Source organism: Hoplias malabaricus, chromosome 1 (genome assembly GCF_029633855.1).
Source record: "Hoplias malabaricus isolate fHopMal1 chromosome 1, fHopMal1.hap1, whole genome shotgun sequence".
Lineage (NCBI taxonomy): Eukaryota > Metazoa > Chordata > Actinopteri > Characiformes > Erythrinidae > Hoplias > Hoplias malabaricus.
Genome location: NC_089800.1, coordinates 24784170 through 24810880, shown reverse-complemented (window position 1 = coordinate 24810880; position 26711 = coordinate 24784170). Strand labels below are relative to the sequence as shown.

The window sequence follows — 26711 nt, the reverse complement described above, 5'->3', positions numbered from 1 at the left end:
TACAAATTCTGTTTATTTTTAATTTCACTGAAGGGTTACATTAATTACATTTCATTAGTTGCAAAATAAATTGCATCTATGTTTGATATCCATCCAGGTTTGAGCCTTTACAGGACAATTGGACAATAAAACTGAAACACCTGGTTTTAGACCACAATAATTTATTAGTATGGTGTAGGGCCTCCTTTTGCGGCCAATACAGCATCAGTTCATCTTGGGAATGACATATACAAGTCCTGCACAGTGGTCAGAGAGATTTTAAGCCATTCTTCTTGCAGGATAGTGGCCAGGTCACTACGTGATGCTGGTGGAGGAAAACGTTTCCTGACTCGCTCCTCCAAAACACCCCAAAGTGGCTCAATAATATTTAGATCTGGTGACTGTGCAGGCCATGGGAACTGTTCAACTTCACTTTCACGTTCATCAAACCAATCTTTCACCAGTCTTGCTTTGTGTATTGGTGCATTGTCATCCTGATACACGGCACAGTTTGGCCACCAGGCTGGTCCAATTTAACCATGAAACCTCGCACACTGAAATGACAGGTGTTTCAGTTTCATTGTCCAACCCCTGTACTTCCAGTGCAGTCCAGTCCTGAAGAGTAACCAAACAAAAACATGTATGAGTATGTTGTGCTAACAATATTAGCGCAACAGCAATAGCTTTTCACCATTTTAAAACTCTGGTAAAATATTTCTTCTTATACTCACAAACATAGTGGGTTTTCAATGGAAAGATTTGAATTGATAAGTGGTTCATGTAAAATCGGTACATGCTGTTGGTCCTGACATCAGTAACCAGGTGTTCTACGAATTGATGTGTAAAGAACAGTAGAGGTGAGGGATTGCTTCTAAGGGTCAGGTCCCTATATGTAAAGCCTATCATAGTCCTGATCTAAGACCAGTTCCTTATACATATTTCAGAAAGAGCAAATTCATAAATGCAGAGAAATAATGGCCAGTTGAGTGAAGTGTTTTAGCTGCAGGTTTATTTAAGTTACGAATCGCTACATAAACGTTTATTATTTTGCATTATGTGCCTGTGTTTTATACACCTCAGAATGTCCCTGGCAGGTTATTGACATATGTTTTACTTAGAACAACATTATATTAACACTTCAAAAACAATGAGAAATAATTTGACTTCAGAAACAGCAGAATCTTTCATCAGCATTCGCCTTTATGTCCATATTCCATCTTGTTGTGGTAAGAGCACTGGAAATATAAAGGTGGTGTTACAAATTAAGTCCCTTTGCTTGAGAGGTGTGCTTGCCTTTCAACCCCATTAATTTCCATCTCTGAGAGTCATCTAGCTTAATAGGCTCTCTGGCAAATGAGGACTCTTCTGCACTGTAAATCTCAGTACTGTCTTTAATGGCTTCAGATTAAAACTGTTATGTCCTCTGGGCTGTGCACTGACAAATTCCTTTAATGAACATTGGCTTTATGATGAGTATTATTTCAGCATGTAGAAGCTGGGCTCTGGGAACAGCAAGCCACAGCCATTCTGCTGGCACAGCCCAAGTACAAGCGGGGAGGAAAAAACTCAAAATGGCCTGGACTACTTTGCCCTCAGCTGCCAAATGCAGTATGAAGACATCAGGCTTTTACAGCCTTGAGAAGCCTAAAGAAATGTCTTTGATAACTAACACACGGACTTGGATCACTTGTCTTATAGTTCAACCAAGTACACGCTCACAAAGCTGTAGATACGCCACAAGAGTCACTTTTGCTAATGTCTTTGAAAGGGAGGAAACCCACAAGTGCTTGTTTTCTTTTGTTGATTTCATAAGCTAATGTTCATATGAACTCCATTCTCTCTCTGTGTACATCTCAGTTATGAAAGTGATGGCTGGGGCCCTCCCCTCCCTGTGCAGACGTACCTGCACCAGGGTCTGGAAGATGAACTGGAGGAAGAGGAGGAGCGTGTACCAACTCCACCCATTAGGGGTGTAGCTTCCTCCCCTGCAGCTGTGTCCTTTGGGAAGCAGTCCACAGCCACGCTGACGCCTTCACCCAGAGAGGAGATACAGCCCATGCTGCAGGCCCATCTGGATGAACTGACCCGGGCCTACCAGCTGGACATGGCCAAGCAGGCCTGGTGAGCCCCTCAGTTCATACATGTATAAACGTATAATGATACATATAATTTATATATAACACATTTTTTCTCTGTGTTTCAGTTTGAAAAGCAGGCCATTGGTAAAATTAAATAAATCTTAATACAAAGGGTAAATTACAATTCCAGTCATGCATAAGAACATCTGCTTAAGAAGAGCTCAATTAAATACTTTTCCAATAAATAGAAGGTGCATTTAGTCAATAATAAATAAATGGCTGTGTAAGGGAAATAGAACGCATTACAAAAAGTAAACCAAATATCCACTAAATTCTGTGTATGAATATAGCTTTAGACTATAACAAAAACATCTAAAAACCAAAAAACTAAACCTACACAATGGCAATTAAAGTGCTTTACAGCGCGATACAGAAAGATTACAGTAGAATTTAAAAAATAAAATTAAATAAAAACAATTAGAAAGTATAAAATAGAATTAAAACAGATTATTAAAAACGATTAAAAGCTATTCAGTAAAATTTAAAACAGTAAAAACGTAATAAAAAAGGACAGTTATTAAAATGGTACTAGAAATAAAATAAGTAAATCTACATTTTTATTTTGATCTAAGTGCAGCGTGACTCAAAGACACAGGAGAAGATAGTAATATTTGGGGCAAATCTGATGTCTTCCAGGAGTTTGTTCCAGGTGCAGGGGGCATAGTGACTGAAAGCTGCCTCCCCCTGTGTGGTTCTGACCCGGGGCACCACTAGTTGACCAGTCCCGAGTGATCTGAGGGGCCTACTGGGTTCATTCACTTCTAGCAGATCTGAAATATATATTTGGTTCTAGGCAGTTTATTGATTTATAAACAATTAATAACACTTTCAAATCAATCTTGTGTTTAATTGGCAGCCAGTGCAGTGATCTGAAGACAGGGGTGATGTGCTCAATTCTCTTGGTTCTCTTAAAAGTCCTAGCTGCTGCGTTTTGAATAAGCTGCAGCTGCCTATCTGTGGACCATTGCAGTAGATCTGAAGTTTAGTTCTAAAGTGTTGAAATATTTTGAGTATTTGGTGAAAAGCTGCAGAAGACCATCAAAATAATATGAGATTATATTGACAAATGTGCAGATACTGAACCTGGAATGTTGCTTTTGCAATGAAATATGCTCCAGCAGAAAGGACTAGACAGTTACCGACACAAATATCTTATAAATGTATGACTCCTTCACAGCGGAATACTCTACAAATGCATAGTCACAACATTATTCTTTCCAGAGAATGTCATTAATCGTGCTCCTCCAGCTGTTTTCCAAAGCACCTTCGTCTCCCATTTAGACCTGGAGAAAAACCAAAGTGCTGAATTTAATGCTTAAGCCCCCATTTAGACTCGTCCGCTGGTGCGTTTGGGAGCGAGCGTGCGGAGTAGCTCTTTTTTATAGCTTTCATGCAAAGCAAATGAGCCACATGCTTCACAGTGTCTCAGAGTGAGGGGAATGTGGCGTGCGTTCATTACAGCGGCTGCTGCGGGGGAATAGGCTCCACTTGTCAGGAAGGAGATGTCATGTTACTGGAGTAATGACTACGTTTCTCAGAGAGCGTCTTTGACAACAGGGAAGAGTCCATAATTATATCCAAATCCTGGCATAGTCCACATCAAAGAAATGGCACAACACACACGTGCACACTCACACACAACCACAGACACACACATACATACACACACTGCCTGTCAGTAGACCCTGCTGTCTCAGAGGTGACAGCCCCGGCGAAGTCGAGACTGGGGAACTCACCATTGTGTCCTCTTCAGCTCGCAATTAGGGGGTCATTGTGTTAGCACGCAAAATGCAGCAGTGTGGAATTAGCCGGATTGTCCCAATTCATCCGAAACAAGGAATGTTCCAGGAATTACAAATGTGACTTGACAGATCCCACCTACCCCCACACATGTTCCTTTCTCATCTTGCTGCTTCACTTGACACCTTTTGTCTCTGACTGACATCCTGTCTCTTCTCCCACTCAAATATGGAAATGCCTGTTTCTGCGTGATTTTCTGAAAGGGTATGGACTTGTAAACCGTTTCTTTTACTTTACTGAGGTTTAGGTTAGGGTTTGATTTACAGTTAGTCTCCTGATGAACTTACATATAGGGATTTCGCTGAAGGGGAAAAGCAATATATATACTGTGCTAGTGTTCTGCTGGCAAAATAATAGTACATTTCTAAAATAAAAGCACGTACGCTAATGCAAAGTACTGTTGATGCCTTGTGAGCTAATTTGAAGAACAAAGTTTGCTTGTGTATTTCTCCTTGAGGCCCCCAGCCATCGCAGAGATTTGTTAAATTCTGTCAGCAGCGCATTTGATTCAACATAATGAAATATTGATCGGTCAAATCAAGTTTTGGACGAAAACTACAATTAATACTGCACTGCCGCAGGGAGAGGTTCGGAAACTGGAAAACACAGGCACAAATAAAATCGCTACTTATTGCATTAAGCTTATTTATATTTAATGTGAAACTAGCAGTTTTCATTGCAACTAAATTCTTATTGACCAGACAAATAAGACTTTCTTTTTAAAGCTTAATTAATGCCTAAAAACTTTTTAAAACACGGTAATGCATGTATGCCCATGTTCCGAGATACAATAACAAGACTATGGACTGCTTTCTCAGACAGGGATTTATATTAGTCCTGGACTATATCTTCCTTTCAATGAAAAATCACAGTTCAAAACAGTGTGTAGTCCAAGACTAGGTTTAATCTCTGTCTGGGAAAGCAGCCCCCTGTGTCTGTTCATATATGTATATTCCCATGCTGAGGTATTCGTTTTTTGGGTTTTTTTTTTTCAGGCACTTGCAGGGCGGCCCATATCCCCCTCAGGCCCCCGCCCCTCCAGTGGGCTACATGTCCAGCACCCTTGTTTCTGACATCGAGACAGATCTGCCCGACGAAGATGAGGATGATGAGGAAGAAGACGAAGGTTATGAGATGTCTCCGCCCCTCCGGGGTATTGAACACACACCAGGCTCCAGCATGGACAACTTGGACAGCTCAGTAACAGGTGAGTACTGTCTCCCACTGTAGCGTTCATCTGCTTTCCACACGACAGCAGAGCTGTGTTTGTTTCAGAGCACCTAATTGACCTTTTGCAAAGCAATAACTGAAATACCTTTCAGCAGATCACAACCTTCTCTACGCCATATTGACTTAGTCAAGCAAAGGAAAAATTCAGGGAGTCAAGGCTGCGCTGAGAGCCACAGTGGCAGTAAATACATCTGAAATATTAGTATAATATCTGAAGATAAATAAGAAAAATATGAACTGAATGTTCAGTGGCAGAAAGGTTTCTCTGTAATGAATGTAAACACAGGATTACTTTGTTCTACTGCGTTTTTCAGCTTCTTGGCATGAGTACTACAGGCGCGGCCAAGTTTCCGGAGCTGATCATTTAAAGCACATAGCAACAGAAACAGTAACTAAAGGAGGCAGGGCGTTTTGTAGAGGGTAGTAACAGAATGCTTTCATAAAGACAACATTTGTACAGAGGACACAAGTAAACCTTTTTTTGCTGTACTGCTTCTGTACTTCTTTTACTCTTTTCATTTTGTTATTTTATAAAGAAGAACCATCACAGCTCTTTATTAAACCTAAAGCAGTTCTGCTGGCCTTGCCAAGTGCAGCTCCCAGACTTAATCCACTAAAGGCATTTTCTGTTTAATTTGCTTTTTATCTGAGCCATCTATTCTCAGTTCGGCGGATTTCAATCAGCCCAATTCGACGCGATCCTCAGCTTGACTCCGGCATGAATTGAGGGAAAAAAGGAAGAATCCAACTGGCCTTCAGAATCAGGGAGGGAAAAAAAAGTCTTTTTATACACACTCACGGCTCCTTCTGTGCAAGAGATCACAGCCGCCTTATCCGCTCACATATCAAATTACAGTTCAAACCTGCATGCAGCTCACACATAAAACAAAGAAAATAACAGCTCACTAATGATCTCTAATCTAAAAGCAGCATATTTCATTCCTCTTATCGCTTCATGATTGTGTTGGTAATGTTTACCAGGGAGAGACTCTGCTGAATGTTCATTTACAGCATGTACAGGCATTGTTTGCTTTTCTGAGGTAGAAATGTGTCTAATGTCATGTTTGATGGTAGGATAAATGGCTTTTACATTTGCGTGTTTGTAGGGGAGATGTAGTGTGTTTGGGTGAATCAGTGTATTCAAATGAAGTTTGTTCGGCCAGTTGGGGCTAAACTCTCTTGAATTATAATTACCACTATGAGAGGAGATAAGAAAAGCCCATGAATTTTAAAAAAGGCCACTGGAATGGGGAAGAGAGAGAGAGAGAGAGGAGAGAGGGAGGGAGAGAGAGAGAGAGAGAGAGAGAGAGAGAGAGAGAGAGAGAAATGGCAGTGAAAGAAAGGAAAAATATAAGCAATAGACAAAAGAAAGAGAAAAAGCAAAAGACAAAGAGACAATGGAGGAAGGAAGGAAGGAACAGAGTGGCACAAATAGAGAGAAATATAGATACAGAGGAATACAATATAGAATCATAGAGAAGAAACATAATAGAAAAATAGACAGAGGAAATAAAAATGAGCGGCAGAGGGTGACTCAAAAGAGAGGTTAAAGAGTGAGAGGGCAAACAGGGGGGCGAAGGGGGAGAAGGAACAGAAAGAGCAAGAGAGACAGACTGCAGTGTAACTGGATCACAACCCTGGTGCCACCCACACCCTCCTCCTCTTTTTTTCCCTCTCTCCCAGGGAAGATTTGGAATAAATCTCACGTTCGGCTCTTTTCCCCCATTCCAGCCAGCAAGCGCCATTTCCATTTTTACAACTTATTGAAACGGTTTTATGGGCCGTCTGTCATAGGGGACACATGAAGGGTATGACATTGGAGGATTTAAACTGAGAGCTTGTGTTAGCGTCCCTGTTCTTCCTCTCTGACCACAGCTCAGGGGTGAGACAGGACAGAAACGGCCTCTGCTGAGCATCCCTCTTGTACGTCTTACTGGTCACCGTTCTCTTTGAGTCCTTTCTGTGTAGGATTTTATGGACTGTTGCCCTTATAGAGGAGCCCTTAGTTTTACCACTTCCTCTGAATACAGGGGTAAGGCAAGGCAAGGCAACTTTATTTATAGAGCACCTTTCGTACATAGTGGCAATTCAAAGTGCTTACAGAGTGATACAGAACAATGACAGTAGAATTTAAAAAGTAAAAGAAAATAAAAACAATTAAAAAGTATAAAATTTGAATTATAACAGAATATATATGTATATATATAATAAAAATTTAATAAAAATGATTAAAACCTGGGCGCCACGGTGGCGCAGCAGGTAGGTGTCGCAGTCACACAGCTCCAGGGGCCTGGAGGTTGTGGGTTCGATTCCCGCTCCGGGTGACTGTCTGTGAGGAGTTGGTGTGTTCTCCCCGTGTCCGCGTGGGTTTCCTCCGGGTGCTCTGGTTTCCTCCCACAGTCCCAAAACACACGTTGGTAGGTGGATTGGCAACTCAAAAGAACACACCACACTCCTCACAGACAGTGACCCGGTCACCCGGTCACCCGGTCCCTGGAGGTCCCTGGAGCTGTGTGACTGTGACACTACCTTAAAAGCTATTCAGTAAAATTTAAAACAAAATAAAAGACAATAAAAAAGAGTAATAAAAAAGGACAGAGGTGAACATATATATCGGAATAAATTGGAATAGAAAAACAATTTAAATGTGTATTCAGTTAAATATAAAATCTAATTTGAAGTTAAATGAAACCTATTGTGTATTTTCAGAACAGTTCATGCCCAACTAAGTTCAAGCAAGGTTCCAAAATGTCTGCATCAATCAGTCATTGAGTTGCAAACAAGGTCTTTCCATACAGGTCGAGACAATAGGAAATATGGGTCACAATGTCCACAACATAAATAGGGCCATTTAAGTTGTCAAACAATTTGGAAATATTATCTCTAATAGTAATAGTAAAATAGTGTAACATTTGCTGATGTAGGAGATGATATCTATATCTATTTCCATGTATCTACTAAATATTTATTTGTAGGGTCTAATAGTGTATTGAGCACCAGGCAGTGTATTTGAAGCGTTTAATGTAAAAGATAGCTTTAAGAGACATTAAACACTTTTATGTTGAGCACATGTGTAACAGCCTCCTACTACAAAAAGTGGTGCCATTAAATACATGTGTGCTGTTAATGAATACATAATTTTACAGAGTGCACATAAGAAAACGAAGGTAAAGTATAGTGGAATCAAACAGAGTAAAGGCAGGATGAGCTGGAACCTCTGCTGTATTTGGTGTGGTTTTGAAATGCACTTTTCTGTGGTGTGATGAAGCAGGAGCTTTGCCTGTTCTGACATCTCTCTGAACTGATATATTTAAGGGAGCGACTCAGCCTAATCTGCAGCATCTCCCTGCCACTGTATTACTCTGCAGACAGCACTATTTCCCTTTATCTCTCCACCAGCAGCTTCACTCCCAAGTCAGCGGTGTGACAGCAGTAGTCTCCACCCTGCCCCTGAGAGAGAGAGAGAGAGAGAGAGAGAGAGAGAGAGAGAGAGGAGGAGGAAAGGAAAGAGAGAAATTAAGTGAGGGCAAGACCAACAGACAAATAGAAGAAAAATAAACACTCAATGAAAAAGTGTGTGAGAGAGAGAGAGAGAGAGAGAGAGAGATCAGTTTCATGTTGTATCCTAAATAATAATAAAAAAATAAGTCTCAATGCCAAGTTTAGAAACATGATCCCTTTGGGGTGGAGAAGGTAGTAACGTAGATGAACAGAGTATTATAGATCTGCTTGTCCATTTTACAACATCAGGCTTTTACAGTGCGTATCTGATAGAGTGTGAGCTTCCATCCAGTGTAAAGGGTTAAAGCAATGTACTACATACACACACTGTATGCAGTCATGCACCTTTTAAGTATTTAGCCAGTGAATGTGCTTTATGAGCCCTTTAACATGACCAGTGAGCTCACTCCCTCTCCACCATGACCAAACACACTCCCATAAAGCCCATCGAGAGCCAGGTCACATGTCCCTGAGGCGGGTGGAGACTGCCCCTCGTCAAGGGGAATAATTACGATGCTTAACGATATGCAGATGAGGGCCAGGGCTGCTGTAAATCAGCTTTTAGTGGCAGCAGGGTGCTGGACGGCTTTTATGACCCAGATAACTCTGCTTAGCGCAGTCCAGAATATTAACTACGCATCACTAGGGTGTAAAAGCACCTCTTGTGAAGGAGACGAGCGCAGGGGGGGTTCCAAACCTGTGGCTACAGTACGAACTTTATCGAAAATTAATCACTATTCTCTTTGGAAAGAGGTGTTTAAATTTCCTAATTCTGGACACAATGGAATAATATCTGTAATATATTGTGATGATTGACAATCTGTGATGATTGACCACCACTCCAACTCCTCCCAAAGATGGTGCTCCATCCCTTCAGAGAATACAGTTAAATTCTAGCTTCACAGTCCTGTACATCTCTGGCCTATATTTGGCATTTGTGATTGTGACATTAGGCTCATGTGTAGCTGCTCCACATTGCACATTTCATTACATTGCTTAGTGAACCTCATATGTGTGTAAGGTATGATCTGCCCTAACTGACTAATGATGTACATAGCAATGCATTCCGTCAACTGAAGGGTCTAAATGTAAAATATGTAAATAGAGGGCTGCCCTTCTAATAATGTATTACTGGTAAATTAGTTTTACATTAGCGCTCACTGTATTTTAAGTATATTAAGGGGCTGATATCTAAGGGACCTATCTAAGCTCCTAGAGCAGGGTGTTATCTAAATTATTTCAGAAGTTAAACTAAAGACCTAGCTATTATCTATGTCCGGGGGAGGGGTTTTAAAGCAGTGAGACCACACACTGAATTGGAATAAACTTTATATTCTGGGCCATCAACTTAATATTAATAATTAATTAATTCATTAATTAAAATAAATATATAAAATAAAAATATATAATTACAAGCCTCCTACTCTGTCCCTTAAAAAAGACTTACAGGGTCATGTATGTAGTTTCAGCTGCACAAAGTCGACCAGATTTCTTCAAATATACTTTACTAATTTTAATACTTTACTTTATTATTGCACATAAGAGCGACACATAAAGGCTTGGCCCCATTAGCATACATGCTAATTGCACTAGCTAGCCTTAAGGTTTTGCATTAAGAGGAAAACAAATATGGTTAAATGACCTTAAATACAGCCTCTGACTGGTTTTACTGTCGGATACGTTCAGAATTAATCATATTGCTGATTACAGTTCTTATTTCTCCACTTCCTAATGTGTTCCCAAACAGCTAATTTAACAGAAGTCTAGAAAACTCTGAAGCTCTTTATCTTTGTGGCTGTAAACTCAAAAATTATTACTATCCTTTTAAAAACATTCATGTGGATATGGTTTGTGTGCTTCACTGTGAAGAGCCTTTTCTGTTCATATTTTTACTCTTTCAAGATAAAAAAAAAACATTCTTAGTCTTGCACCAGGCAGAGAGAGAGAGAGAGAGAGAGAGAGAGAAACAACTATATACCCTAATTTAACCCTTGTGTTTACTGTAAAATTTAGAAATGGGATTACCCATTTCACACTTCTAAAATTAATAAAAAATAAAATAAATATAGTTGGTTTGCAGAGTTTTCTATAAAGTGATTACACAATAAGCCATAATGTACTATATAATATGTTGTACACATAGGAAATCAAAGACTTACATTTATATAAGTGTAGACAAAAATATAGAGAATCTAAAGATGTACTTTGTAAAAGAACCATGTTTTCTAGTTTCCCTTTCATATAATAACATTATCAATGTCATAAGATGGTTTAGCTATTTCTTCATGTTTGATTGGTTATGAAGCAAAATTTTCCCAAGATTCAAGTGACAGAGGAGATTCCACTGCAGTTATTTGTTGTGGTTGTTGAGCCACCAGCATCATTCCCAACCTTGAGGACAGTATTTTGTTCAGGTGCATTTAGCTGACTCCTTATTAGTGATGGCACCCCTCTCCAGAGTGGTGGTTGTTGTGTGGTTTGATGGTGTGGCAGACTGAGACTCGGTGCAGGTTTCTCTGCTGTTTTCTGCTGAGCCTGTCCTTCTGATATGTAGCAGCACAGGGCCTGGGCTCACGATTTGGCAGCACGTCTCATTTATTACATTCATTGTTGTTTCGTTGAAAGATGGGCCCAAGGGACACAACTTTTTTTCTTTCTTTCTTTTTTGTTTTCTGAAACAAAGCTGTGTGAATTTTGAGAGCGGAGACAGCAGGAGATGTGGCTGGCAGCAAGGGAAAAGAGTCTTAGAGAGTTTTTCTTTTGTAACACATTTTCCTCTGCTGTTGCAATTTTGTGAAATGCATCCTGTGTTTTGGGAGAGACTGCTGTAATTTTACAGTGCTTGGGGTTTTTTTTTTTTTTTGGTTGTTTTCCCCGCCACGACTCATTGAAGCAAAAATAGTTTGAACAGTACAGATTTAAAACACTCAGCAAACTCCATACTTTTTATTTGGAAGTGGAAGAGGAGCTACTTAATAATAATTTGGATTTGATAAGATTCTATTGTTTTTCATGTAGTTCTTTTTGGATGAAAGATAATAGTTTATGTAAATAAATGATTTCTTATGCCATTCATTATAACTGTATGTCACAAAGGAAGTATTCATTTTCGAATAATGGTTAAACTAGGTATTTTTGTTTCTTCTGCCAAATGATAATGCAGTGATCATAACACTACTATGTAAGCTGTCTACAGATTTAACCCCTGGGTCATTAGAAGATCACTGTTTCAGGTTTCCTCATGTTTTTTACTGTCGGCTTCACAGTGACTAGCTCTGAACTGACAAGCAGCAGAAGAAAGCGATGAGCTGCACAGAGCTTTTGTGTTTTTGTGCTCTTTCATCTGTCTTTCCTCAGGCCATTTACTGGTGTGTTCATATTCATCTCTGACAAGTCTCTCCAAATGAGCTGAACATTATAAACTACTCTCAGGACACAGAGTTTTCTGGAAGGAAGGGAACTAATGCTGAGAGCCACTTACCATGACACCACAACAAAGCTTAGTAGCTGTAGAAGAATTAACATATAATGCCTTTGATTACTGAATTACATACTGTAAGCCCTAACACATTCCTTTTTCTCTGCTACATCTTTTTCAAATCTCTGGTAGGATTTAATATCTCAGTTTGGCCAGTGGCTGATGATCTTGATTAAAACATATCTACTACAGTATGTTTTCTTCATCTTGTCTCTAGAATGCATTTCTTTGGGTTATAAACTACAGTCAGTGCTTTAAAGGTACGGAGAACGTAAGAGTCCCTTACATTCTCTTTTCCAGGAGGACAGTGGATTATCTAAAATAGTGTTTATTCATAATATACCTGTTTTACGATTAGAATCTCTGTTTTCTCCACATTTAACCCAATCCATGCAGTGAAACACACATTTAAACACACTAGTGGGCAGTGAGCACTCATGCCTGAATCGGTGGGCAGCCGGGGAGTGGTTGTGGGTTAGGTGCCTTGGTCAAGAGCACTTCAGTCATAACTTGCAAGCTCTGGGGATTGAACTGGCAACCTTCCAGTTACAATCTCAGTTCCCTAACCACCAGGCCACAGCTGCGCCAGTTTTAGAAATATAAACAAAATTCAAATCTGGAGTTCAACTTAAATATCTACAGTTCAAAAACGCTACTATTATTTTCCCAAATTGCTGGGACTAAAATGTACCACTGAGGGCCCCACCACAGTGTCAATAAAGTATAACATCACACTGACGGTTCTTCTGAGAGTGTAAAAGGAGATTGATGTATGTTACATGAAAAATATAGAACCTCTGATTAGTGTTTGTGTCAATAGAGTTTAAAGGCTGCACCTTAATTTTGTTGCATGTAGCCCACAGATATATTACCAGCATTGTGTTGCATGCTGAAAGACTGGATTAAACTGAATGGGTGTGGTAAACTCGTTCTTTGGCGGCTGATTGTAGGCTCCATGGTGAACGGTTGGGGTTCAGCGTCGGAGGACGATGACAGACCCTTTTCCAGCCACAGGTCCAGTGCGGGTAGCTCCTCAGACGGATCACTCTTCACACACTGCAGCTTTGCTCGGGCTTTGGCGGCTGCTGCCGACAAGGCTGGTTACCGGCTGGATGGCACCAGCCTTAGCAAGAGAGGTTTGTGGGTGGTGAACGATGGAACTTAATGTTCTCTACCTCTGCTGGTTATTCATTAAAGCCAGCACTGTTTTTCCCCCTTCTTCCTGTTTCTGGGCTCTGTGGCTCTCTCTGTCAGCGCTTCAATCAAGTGGCATGGTGATGGCAATATGGTACTAACATGGATGGCACATTTATTAGGGCATTGCCACTGCTTTCATTCTGTGTAGATTTGTCAATGAAAAATGGTGAAATTCACAGCTACTGACCTCTGGGATACGCATGGCCCAAATGTATGATATCCTCATGGGATTAGTGTGTCTTTGGGCAATCTGCATTAATCCTTGAGCCTCTCAACTTGCCTCTTACTGACACTTCAGAATGGCTACCTTGACAAAAATGATTTCTCAAGACTCCATGAAGTCTGTTTGCCTTTTCAGAACTGCTCAATGTCATTTTTTTTCCTTTTACTATTTATTTATTTATTTGAATGGAGAATGTTGTTAGTTGCTATTGTTGTTGGATGCTATTAGTTTTGATTCCAACTTTCTTCTTCTTTCTGGTATCTCTTTTCACTTCTAAGCATCTTTCACTATGCTATAGTCTAATCACGGCACCCAGTAACCTTGCCTCAACTGGAAATTTTCACTCCTAATTAATGTTATTTCTTCTCAACTTTCTTTAGATAAAGGCCTAGTCCCGAGGCCTCGTCCTGCCAGTCCATTCTCCACAGATGGCAGCACAATGGGCACACACAGTTTGGGGCACCAGCGGGCAACCAGGCCCACCCGCAAACACAGAGGCCCCGGCACGGCTCCTCATCGCAGGGACGCCAGTGCTGATGGTAAGACACGGTGCTGAAACACTGTGAGGAAAAATAAAAATAGACAAGTAGCCACTAACAAAGAGTTATTAAAGCTTAAGCTAATAGCTGGCATAAGGTTCTGGTGAACGTAGGAGATTATTAGGAAACCTGAGATCTTAATTGAATGAATGACAGAGTTACCTCGTGATGTGTTATGTGCTCAACATGGGTGTTTATTATTTTAGTCCAGTATGTGTCTGCAAAGGTAAGGTCACAGTCATAATCTCCAAATAGACGACCATCTGCCATTGTTATTGAATATGTTGCTATGAGCATTACATTGATGCTTATACATGAGCTATGAAAGTTTAATACAGACCATCTGAGATAGTGCTAAAATACACAGAAAACGTATAAATTACAGATTGAGCAGTCAAGTCCCTTAGAAATGTAATTTCAGAACCTCCTTTGGGAACAGTAAGAATTCCTTTGTGCCAGTTAGCATGCTGTCCTTGCTAGTTAGGTATCAGTGTATCTCCAGTATGAAACTAAAGAAGAAATCTCTTGCTACAAACCATGTGTTGGCTGATTGACTATATTTAAACATGCGTAAATCAAAGTAAACATATCTGCATATGTTTTCAGGAGGGTCTGCAGATCTGTGGATCAAACAATTAGTGTTAAAATAAAAGGGATTTTAGGCAGAATGTTGGTGTAATGTTGCCACAGAGCATTCCCAGTTAAAGTTTAAAAACTAAAATCATTCTGTACAATGGAACATGAGATTTTCTTATTTGTTACTTATTTATAGTTATTTCTCAGATAACAATGACTGTTTGGCCAAAATGTGGCCCACATCTGCAATTTTCTTGTGGCCCACATTTGACTTTGAATGACATCAGTTCTGCCACACAGCCATGTTGTATGGGCCCCATGTCAGGTGCGTTGTGGACCAGATCTGAGCCAAAGCAAATTCAGATCCAGGTCTCGTCAATACAGTGTGTCATAACCCAAGTCAAGCCCGGCTCATGACATTCAGCCCATGTCTGACCCCTGTAACTAGGCCAAAAAATTCTATAAGTGACACAGACTTGGCCAATATATGTCTACAGTATGGACCTAGTGAAGTTTCTGCCCCTTACAGCACCCATATACAGTATGTGAAAGTATGTTTTCTGATACCTTTACGAACATCTGTGTGACACCCACTGTGTGTGAGATTCCTTTTAGTATTAGTGCTGCACTGTGGTCTAATGAATGTGAGACTGAAGTAGAAATCAAGGTTAAAGCAGCTTCTGTGTTCATTCTGATGCCAAGGGCACTGTGTCTTTTAACTGTCAAAACACAGTTGTGCTCATTTTTCTTCAGATGTCCAAAAAAAGAGATTTGCTGTAATGAGTTGCGGTACTGTTAGCATATTAGCATTTTGAAAAGCTTGACACAATTAGAGCCTGCAGGCAGACTGTTCATTTTCATAGAGTGACATGGTGCCACACATGCTGACACAAATGGCAGGATACAGGTATCGGTTAAATAATTATTCTTGTTACACTGTGTAAAAATGCCGCTTTTGCTCAAATTGCTCTATGTGTGTGTGTTTATCAGACCTACCTCCACCCCCAGAACCCCCACCCAGTCAGGGCCCACGTGTCCAGGGGCCAAGGAGCGTGGGAAATATAGGTGGCCCTGCTGATCGTAAGGCCTCATCTCTGGAGAGGCAGCCCATGGCTGGGCTGGAGGAGGTGAAAAACTCTCTGGACAGACAGACCCGCACATCTCTGGAGCGCCACCGACAGGCCCAGGAAAGACTGGGCTCCATGGAAAGAGCAGAAGAGGCCAGAAGAGCGCAGAAAAATGGCCCAGCCTCAGGTACAGCCCTACAGATGACATACAGGACTTTACAGACATAGGCGTAGACATAGTGCATGTTCCAGCATGCATTTGTTTTTTTGTTTGTTTTTTTTTTTCTGGTTTATGTTAATGGTTTATGTGGTCTGATTATTATGTGATGCTGTCTATATCATTTATAAACAAACTAACAATGATAAAATCTTGAACTTTAAATTGTGTCTATATTTATAGTTAATAACAAATCAGTCTTCACAAAAACAAGTCCATTTAAGCATAGCTCCTTTTAAACACTGTTAAAGACAAACGTGATGGTGTATGAGTAGTTTGCAAGATGCTTATAATTTAGCAGTTGCCTACATATGTATAAAGATGGAAATTGTGTTAGTTATTTACTCACACACCGACTCACCAACCCGGTCTCACACCTGTTCGTGATATAGTCACATATGTAGGAGACTGCAATTCGTGACATAGTCGCATATTTTCCACATTTTATGCGACATTATCATGATCATAAGTGTATGGGTAATTACCATAGAAACACTATGCAACAGTAACACGAAAACTCCTCCTCATTACATGCGCCATTACTCATAACATAGAAAAGGGCATAATGCGAATTACATCACATAGGTTCTTATTCCAACAAAGACAAAAAATATTTTATTATAATATTTCTCCAAAACAATGCTTATTAATGGTGTCCTACTTTAGCTTTAACTCTAACGAGAACCTTACTTTCACTTAACATTATTTTGACTAATTTTCAGAAGGTTAATACTGAAAAGGACATTTCTCTAGCCACTATTTGTTTCCATATTTTAGCAAATAATGAATTAGTAACGTTATATTTTCCATAAATAAAAATACGACCGTGGTATTAACGGATGGTAATGACGTCTTAATGAGGAAGAGTTGTCGTGTTACTGTCGCATAACATGGCGCACGGATATGGCGGTTTCTATGGTAATTACCCATTCACTTATGATTGTGATATTGTCGCATAAAATGTGGAAAATATGCGACTATGTCACGAATTGCAGTCCCCTATATATGTGACTATATCATAAATAGGTGTGAGACCGGGTTGGACTCACCCACTCAAAGTAATGTATTTAAAGAAAACTGGCGGTTATACTCAGAACAGAAAGGGGACAAAAGGATTAAATTTACTGTTTTATAAGTCGGGGTTTGATGTGGAAAAGTGTGCAGCCTCAGTCTGGTCACTAAGAGACTGGCAGCTGCAGATGTAAACCCTGGTGTTCAATTAAGCAGCCTGCTAGGAGCATGCAGTGAACAGATTGGCTTGTCTACCACTCTCTCTTAGTGAACACTGCCACGGCCGGCTCTGGCCTTCTTCAGCTGCAGGCAAACCAGAGGCAGGGCTACAAGCACAGATGTGCTGTAATTACCAGTTTTCATTTCATAACACACATATACACACACACACACATGCACACAGGCACAAGCATGCTATGAATGAGTCTCAGTACATCTGCCTGCGAGATCATTAAGATCTGCCACATAGGCAGGAACATTGAGGTCAGTTCCTGCCTCTCCTTTAACATGGACCCCAATGGCTTTTTAGGGGTCTTATAACAAGTCTGGTGAGGCCTGATGTTGGTGTTGCTAATTAGCTTTGTGGCGCTAACAACCAGCTTCTAGCACTAAACAGGCTGTGATACTGAAAGGAACATATTGCTGCTGTTTTAATATAATATAATATAATATAATATAATATAATATGCATTGTTTTCATTTGCTGAACTCGTATTTTTAGAATTAGAGTCGAGAGCTACAATTAGCAAAAAACATGTATTATTTTCTTACATGTAGAATGTTACCTTTTCATCAAATGTAATTTCTCCAGGGATGTTTAAAGATGAAATCACCTGCTGTTACAATACATACATTAACCTACATTAAAATCAAGGGTATATTTTATTAAGACTAACACTAAATAATAGTGTTAATAATTACCATCTACACGCTGCTGTGAATGAGTCTTCTCATTTGAGTTTTTCTTTCCTAAATATTTTATAGAAGAGTCCATGCCACCCTATAGTAAACCATCATTTCCGTCCCCTGGGGGTCACAGTTCGTCTGGGACCACGTCCTCCAAAGGCTCCACGGGGCCTCGGAAAGGAGAGAGTTCGCGAGGGCAGCAACAGCGCAGCAACCCCGAGCATGACTCCAGCTTCCTGGGCACCAATGGCCAGGGACAGTACTCTGGAGAATTATGTACGTCTGTCTCCACCTTTCTATACACACAGTTTAATTCAACTAGGTGCTATTCAGATTAATACGAAGAGTCAAGAAACTAATCAATAATGCATCACCACAATCAGAAACCTAATTAGGCAGAATCTGTAATGTAATGATGTATTGACCTGATCAACACACAGATGAAAGAAAAAAGCAATTCATCAGGTTCCAGCCTCAGTTTGCACTGGTCGTCATAGACATCAGTGGACACCTGTTTTTCTTTTCTTTTTTTCCCAATTTAACCTTGCATTCAGTATTTAAATGAACATACTACACGTGAAGCAGATGTGACCAGAACAAATAAACCTCAGAAGAATTATAAACCAAAAAAACATCACCTTTAACGCACTTAGTGTTTCACCAAGTACTTTCAACCATAGTTTTGGAAACCTCACTAAATAATTGTTTTAAAGAAATCCTAAGAAGACACAAAATTAAAGCTGGGTGTTTCAGAATCTCCCCCGAATAATAAAAAGTAAAAAAATTAGCTGTAATCTCTTGGATTGTGATAAAAGTCATTAAGCCATTGAGTTACCTAATGCTTAAAATATCATATAGATGATGGGTGCCTGTTCTTGATGGTCATTTTTACATGAGTAAACGACCAGTATCAGCTGACCTTTTGACCTTGCTTCTGAATGTGAGTAATATACAGCTTAGAGTTAGTCAAGCAATCTGACGAACTAATCACAGAGATATGAAAATGATGAAAACAGTGTGGGGGGCGGGGGTGTATTTTTTTGTTTGTTTTGTAACTCTGGGTTATATGTGTGTGTGTTCTCTGCAGAGTGAGCAGCTCTGTGTGTGAGCTGGAGAATGCCTTTGCCTGTCCTGAGATGCCTAGACCGCTCGGTGCAATGCACTCGAAACAGTGTCAGACGGAAGAACAGATCGGATGAAGGGGGAAGACGGAAATGGCAAACTGTAAATGTGATGTAAAGATGGACATGCGACCCACAGTGTTGATTTGATGTTTTCTGTCTTTTTCAAGAACAAACAAAACACCTTCCTCTTTCAAAACACTAGTCATTCATTCAGAGAAAAAAGAAATGTTGAGGGGGGAAAAAAATATTGGAAGAATTATCCAAGTCGCCCCCGCGTTTGCGAACTGGAAAAGGGGGTTGTTTTTCCTGTAAATATATTCTCAACATTTGAAATCGTTATTGCATTGCTATGCAAACTGGTTCCGTACGCTCCACGCCCACTTCTTGCGCTATTGGTCATTTGTATTATATGTGAATTGATAGGCTGTGGTGCCAAACAAATGGTTTTGTTATTCTTTATCATTTGTTAATACTGCTCTTTGGTTTACTTGTTATTATTATAATGTTTATGATAATTAATTGATTTCTTTTGCACTGCAATTTTTGGTGATAAGCACAAAAAAACCATAGCTCCCGCTGACATGAAGCACCGGGGGAGAGGTGATGTGAAGAGGAGTTGCTGTACTGTAACTAGAGAGAAGAAAAATATATAGCCATGTACAGAGATATATAAAAATGAGCCTGTGTGGGCTTTTTGATGCTGAAAGGCTGAATTGCACGAAAGTTGTTGGCAGTGGTGGGGTTCTCCTGATGCTATGACAGAGGGCGTTCCCCCTCTCGATGTTGGAAATGTGCTGAAGAGAGAGAGAGAGAGAGAGAGAGAGAGGAAGATGTTGACACTTGGTCAACTGAGGACTGGATGAATGCAGTGGTGTCAGACCCCATTGCAATAAACGTTACCCAAAGGTGGTCATCCTTTCCCAGCCCAACTGTTCCTATTCACCCGAGTCTTGCTCGAACAAGTCATCTGATTTGACTCAATGGAACACCGCCCACCAGACACAACTCCATTCAGTGCCGTTACACTTGGCCTGCCGCTGTTCTTTGTAGTTTTACATGTTTGTGTCCGTCAGCCTTGCTCCACTTCGAACATCCGTCAGTATCTTGCCTGCCGTCGGTCCATCAGAGAGCAGACCAGCCTCGGGGGGACAGTGGACAGTGAGTGAGACTTTGACGGGTGATTAGGTCATCAGCTTTGTGATTTTTCTCTCTATGGCCAGTTTCTGTTCATTATTTTTGCTTTCTGTGTTGAGATTCTCCACTGAAAGATGGATCTTAAAGCACTTAAAACACAAGCGTTTTATAAGCCATATGAACAAGAACACGATGTCTTCATGTGTGCTTTCCTTTCAGTGAATCCATTGCTTTTTTAAAACACTGGGAATTCACACATGAAGGCCATTCTTGTGTTTTGGTGCTTTTGAAAGACCATAGTGAAATACTACATTGTTTGCAGCCAGAGACCCATTTAGAGATTGTTTCAAGTTCCACTCCTCCTCTCACAGTCTAGCTGAAGGTGAGCCAGCTTGTGGCTGCATATGAATTAGACAGAGGTTAGTTCTTAATGTTTTTACACATGAAAGAGTGCTTACATGTGAATTCATGAGTCACATTATGCAGATGACTAATGCTGAGTAATTGCAAACCTAATCGATTTTCACTCCCAGCGGAGTTATGATTCATCTCAGATATTTATTGCATTTGTTTTTGTTTGTTTTTTTTTCAAAGCACTTATTTCCTTTCATTTACTTGACAAAAGTCAAATAACATCCCAGTTTCTACAGTTCCCAGATACTTTATCTATGCAGAAAACTGAGTCACTCAAATTCAGTGCTTTAGGCTTCTGCCTTTGAAGGATCAGCTTTATTGGTGTTACATCAGTGTCCTGATTACTGTGTTGCTGGTTCTCTACCGTTTTGGAGACGGCTCCATAGTGACAGGTGTTAGCAGGTGCCAATATAGTGGGGACACTCACTGAAAGAGTGAAAGAGTAAATCTGCAGTAGAGGCTCTCACTGCCTTTCACCCTACAGGGCAGACCACTATCTACCATTACATCCTACAGTTTACTGACCACATTTTTTTTTGGTTCATCTGATGGCATTTCCTCTTTTTTTATTTACTGTGGTTATTTTATATAAAATTGTACAAAATGTTGCTCAAAAAAGGTGATTTTTTACTGTTGAGCCTTCAGGAGAAAAATCTGGTCCAATGACTGTTTTCTTTTCCTTTTTTAAGTTTTGCTCCTCATTTTTTTAAGTGTATGAATGCTGTTGCTGAAGAATGCTCGGAGAAGGCTTTCTCAGACTGTTTGTTGTCCACTCATGTCCATGTTTCTCACAGAAACTTTTCAGTTGTTGTGCCCAGTCCTTTGGAAAATGAGGTGCGGAGAGTATCTCAGGTTATTTTGCATATATGTTGGTGGTGTCGTGTGCAAGTGTGTGTGTGTGTGTGTGTGTGTGTGTGTGTGTGTGGGTGGGTGGGTGTGGGTGTGTGTGGGTGTGTATATATGTGTATATATTCATATGTATCCTCACACAGAGTTCATTCCCAGTTGGCTAAAGAAAACTTCTTCCCCATGTGTCAGGGTTTTGCTTCTTTTTGCCCCTGTTGACAGTGGAGTCCCATGCCTTGTGTCTCATCAGATGATGTGCCGGTACACTTTATGTCCATATGTCCATAAGACAAAGATGTCAGTTACAGAACATACCAAAATTAATATTGATATTTCTAATGTCTAATGCATTTAGTGTCTTTTTTAATGCTAATGTTTTTTTCTTTGGAAATCACAGTGTTGTTGTTTTTTGTATTTATTAAGATAATAAAGGTATATTGTGAAAAATGCATAAAAATTTGTGGAATATGAAATGTTTCTCCTTCAGCCTCATCCCAACCCCCCCACCCCACACCCCTTCCCTCCCTCCCCCTCCCCATCCCACTGGTGTTGTTGTTGTTGTTTTTTTTTTACCTTGTCAGTCATGGAAAGCTATGCGAGATGCTTTGTTCCGGCGTTTTCGTTCAGACTGGATGATTCAGCGAAACCTGAAACTCTCAGATCATTTTTTGTGACTTGTGTGTGCACCTTGCTGCTTCCTCAATGAGACTCAGAAAAGTACATCAGCAAAAATGAACTTGATGGAAATGATGGAACAGTTTACACATTTTTTTCTTTATTTCTTTTTTGTTTCTTTTTTAAGTTTGTCTGCTTCTTTAATTTTGGAATGATCAGCCATGCTCTCTCTCTCTTTCCCACCTCGATATTGACAGATCTTTGTAGCTTCTATATGTGTTGCCTTTTTTGCTAAAAAAAAAAAAATCAAGATTAAAAAAAAACGAAAGAAAAAAGTGGAAGGTGTTGGCTGAAGTCTCTCTGTACAGTCGCCCTGCCGTTTTTACATCCCGTTTTCTTCCTGTAAGCAAAACATCTATATTCACCTGCATGTCCTTGTCCGTGAACAAAGGGATTAAAAAAATGGAGAGAGAACAAACTTTTCCTATTCTCATTTCCATGCCCTGTAAAGAAAAACAAATCCTGAGTTTCTTTTCTTTCCTTGTATTGGATCACAAATAAAATATTTTTGAAAAATGGAACAAGCCTTTGAATGTGAATGAGGACATTGGAAGCATTTGTAAATAAATTCTGATTATACGAATGCAGCTTTGAATACGTAAAGGTATGCCCTCTTTATGGTGTGTACTGCAGTCATTCAGCTCTTCCACATCTAATCCATATTCTACTCCGCTCTGCAGGCTAACATCAAACAGAAAGCTAAATGCCTGGAATAATTCACAGCGTCTTTGAAGAAGTCGCAGGAGAAACTCCGAACAAGACGTGCTTCAGATTCACAATTTGACCCTTTCTTTCATCCTGTCTTATTCCAGATTATCTGCCCTTCATCATCGTATGATTTTTCTATTTTATCATTTAGGCAACTAGATCCACTGGCAGTTACTGATATAAAAGCAATACTCTCAAATCGTTCATAATGACAGGCAGAAAGCTGTAAAGCAGAGCTGCCTGGCCTTGTGCGAGTTAAATAAGGTCGTCCTAGGATAACCCACAGCATGTTCAATACCAGGCTCTGTGAACATGGAACTATGTTCATAAATGATCCTCACTGAATGACAGGGCAGACCAGTGATCAGATGATTATGGTTCGATGAGTATAAAACCTGGCAGCAATCATACAGTTGATTGTCCTTTGACAGTGTGTGGTCTCTATGGTAGTGGAGAACGTCACTGCTCTACATTTGGCAACTGGGATTGAATCTCCACTCAGCCATGAACATCACACTATAGCAGTTAAGGCCAATTTATGAATCTGCATTGACTCAGCACAGAGCCTATGAAGTAGGCTATGTAAGTGCCCTATTGCATTGTGAGCAGTTAATACTTTTGCGTTTGTCGGCGTCACTCTGCAGTTACACAGCAAAAACACTAGGGCTGAATCTCAAATATCTATCTCTACACTATGTAGACAACAGTGTATTCACAGAGTAATATTAGTTTTATACATTTCTTAAGTGCACTGTTTAGGGAGTTGGGCACTGTTTGGGACAGAGAATAGTTTACTTGAGTTAACTTTTTTTTTTTTGACTGAGACGTCCATATTTTTCCTTTGTTCAATGTATTTTTTCATTCCATGAGGTTCAAACCAATGTCTGAGGACATTTCCTGCTCTCTGTGGAGTTTATATTTCAGGATTCTTCAGTTCAGTTGGAATTAACACATGTATAAATTGGGGATTAGTTTCCTTGGGCAGGACTCCTAAATCATGTCATGTGTCAAGTCACTTCATGTGTCTGTTGTGGGAGTCCAAGTTGAGCATCGAGTCTAGTCCTGATTCTTCAGTACCACTCTGGTTATTAGCTTCCTGCTCTGCACTGCTCTGTTCAGTACTATTTCAAATAATGAGCATTTCCTTTCTGAAATACCCTTAGTCAGAGAGACGTAACTGGAGCCGTACTGCAGTAAATGCAGTAAAAGTGCTTGAAGAACAGAGGATAAACATGAAACCCTTGGTTAGTGTGTAGCTTGTGTAGCAAATATGCTAGCTTTTTACTGTATGAAGTTATAAAGGATGAGCTGCATGTACTGTATGAAAAAGCTCTGTTTTTGGCCACCAGGTTAAAGGTTTTTTATAATAAAGGGGATGCTCCAGGAGAAAACCTATCTGGAGATGCTCTGGCCCAGTTCTCACAATCTGGCCCTCGTCAGAGTCACTCAGATCAGTGTTATCCCATTTTTCCTGTTTCCTACATAAACTTCAAGACCTCATTCATCTGCTGCCCTATACCCCACCCCTAGACAAGTGCCTTGTAATGAGATGATAAATCCTGTTGACCCATCTGTGGGTGTAAATGTGTGGCTAAATGATGTATATTAACAATATCACAAACCAAGATTATAATGTTCACTGATTTCATGATGTGAAGCCTTCACATGTCTGTTATAATCCCTATATCCTGAGGCTTTATCCAGTCGGTGTCCAGGAATACTCTGACACTTCGGAGATGCTCTTGTAGCATGGTTTTATAAAGAGAGATGTGGAACTCCAGTGGAGTGCTGTAAATGGTCCATGCTTGAGTTTGCATACAGTTTGTATTTATTGAGAAGCTCGTGCCTGTGCTTTTTATTTACAGTGGGGCTTAAGCGGAGTGCTAACTCCAAAACACACCCACACCCACATACACACCACTGCTGCCTCCTCCACAATGCCTGCAAGGCTGGAGAAATAATGACCAGCCCCTTTTTTCTGCCAGCAAAGCAAGTTTTCTCCTTCTCAATTTCATGCCTTTTCCCTCTCATTTTTCACCCACTTCGCTTAAATGTGCTTTTTTCTCCTCTATGCATTTCCTGCCCTCTAAAGCAGTCACGCTAACTCTGCTGGGGTGAATTTTGATAATGCTTACACAGATTCTGAAGTAAAGATGTTGCAGTGAAAATACCAGGTCATGCATGACTATTCCTGCTGATTTAGTGTGTATGTGTATATGCATGCACAAATATTATCTATCTATCTATCTATCTATCTATTGGCCCATCCCCGCCCGCCAGCATTATGTTTGAGACATGTCTTACTTGCTTTCTGTGATAAATTTGGCCGTATTCTTGTGTCCCTTTTGTTCAGTAATAGAATCTTAACAGTTACACGTCTTTTCAGACCTATACCTTTGAGTTGTCTTCTTCTGGAGTTGATGTGTTGTAGTCATTACAGAGTGCTGGGGTTTTGCTGGATTGTGTGTTAATTAAAGGAAGCATCCCTGCTGCAGTTTCATCCTCCCTTTCTCTCTCTCTCTCTCTCTCTGTGTGTGCTTCGGTAACAGCGAGTGAAGCGAGAGAGAGGGCAGCAGTAGCAATGAAACACCATTCATCATATATGTCATCCCCAGCCTGCTGCTTTTGGTGACACACATTAGAATATTCTCTCTCTCTCTCTCTCTTTCTCTCTCTCTCTCTCTCTCTCTCTCTCTCTCTCTCTCTCTCATGGTTCTATTAGACTGTCCCTTATCTTTTCGTAGAAAACTCATTTCCTTGCTTGATAATTATCTGCTTTATTTCACGTCTCTTAATTTTAATAAAGCAGCAGTTTTGCTTATTTCGATAAGAAAACTTATTAAAGAAACGTCAGTGTTCATGTCGGAACTTGCTCCTGACCTTCTTCTGGCCCATTTGCTTAGTGAGGTGATGGAAAAGTCCAGTGGTTCTGGGAAGTCAGAGAGGGACAGGCACCGAAGGTCATTCAGGCAGATGTCTCCTGTTCCGCTGACATTAGTGCGTGTGAAACTCGTGCCGAGTTCCTTTCTCTTCTTGAATTTTCGTTCAGCTTCCAATTTCAAATCTTCATTCTGTCTCCAGCTTTGTTAGAGCCTTGATCGATTAACAGCCATTGAGCTCTTCTGGTTTCCACCCTTTTTTGCTCGGCTAGTTGGTCTTTCTATTCCAGTAGCAGTCTTTCATCCTCTTAACATCCACGAATGAGCAGCTATTTTTTTAAGCCCTCTGAAAGAAGTGGAATGACATTCTGGAGCTCAGGGGGAATATGAATCTGCACAGTAATAGAACAGGAATAATGCATGAGAGATGTAAATCACATTGTACTTCTTACCACACCATGTCTCTCATATCATTCTATGTACTCTGGTACAACTAACAATGGTACAACAGTGAAATCAGGTCAGTGAGGGTCTCATGGTGTGGCAACATATGAGCTTCAGTCAGTAACTAAGTAAATGTACAGAGTAGAGTTCTATGGCAGGTTTCTAATAAAAGGCCAGTGAGTGTAGACATGAGGGAATAAATAATATTCAATAATAAAATAACAACTCATCATATACCTCATATAATCAGAATCCATCAAATGTTAAAGTCAGCATGAATACAAAATTCACACATTGTTTTTTTTCCCCGATCTATTTCCAAGTGAAAGCTCTCTGTAACAGTGTCAGGTGTCTGAGAAAGCAAAGATAGCTGTAGAACAGGTAAAATCAGTGGAATGATATCAATAGTTAAAACATTAAGAAAAACATGCATCTCCATTTTTGTGAATTTTTTAGTTTACTATATCATTTGCAGACAGCAGCGAACCTTCACATTTTTTGAACATTTTATGATGAATGGACCACTAGAAATACTCCAAAAAACCTGTAACATTTACAGGTTTACATTGACTTCCATTAAAAGTTCATATGTTCATTGCCTGTAACCATTGTCTTATCCAGTTCA

General features: G+C 40.1%; 1 protein-coding gene across 1 annotated transcript in view; it reads left to right on the top strand.

Annotated features, from left to right (window-relative positions):
• robo2 (roundabout, axon guidance receptor, homolog 2 (Drosophila)) overlaps window positions 1–21436 on the top strand; it is a 451595-nt gene extending 430159 nt beyond the window's left edge. Inside the window, exons 26-32 of the mRNA XM_066660320.1 lie at window positions 1837–2100; window positions 4913–5124; window positions 13077–13262; window positions 13927–14085; window positions 15652–15915; window positions 17941–18138; window positions 18950–21436. Of these exons, the coding sequence (XP_066516417.1) occupies window positions 1837–2100; window positions 4913–5124; window positions 13077–13262; window positions 13927–14085; window positions 15652–15915; window positions 17941–18138; window positions 18950–18951 (1285 nt within the window). The 3' untranslated portion in view covers window positions 18952–21436. The remainder of the gene's footprint in view (window positions 1–1836; window positions 2101–4912; window positions 5125–13076; window positions 13263–13926; window positions 14086–15651; window positions 15916–17940; window positions 18139–18949) is intronic.
• The last annotated feature ends 5275 nt before the right edge of the window (window positions 21437–26711 follow it).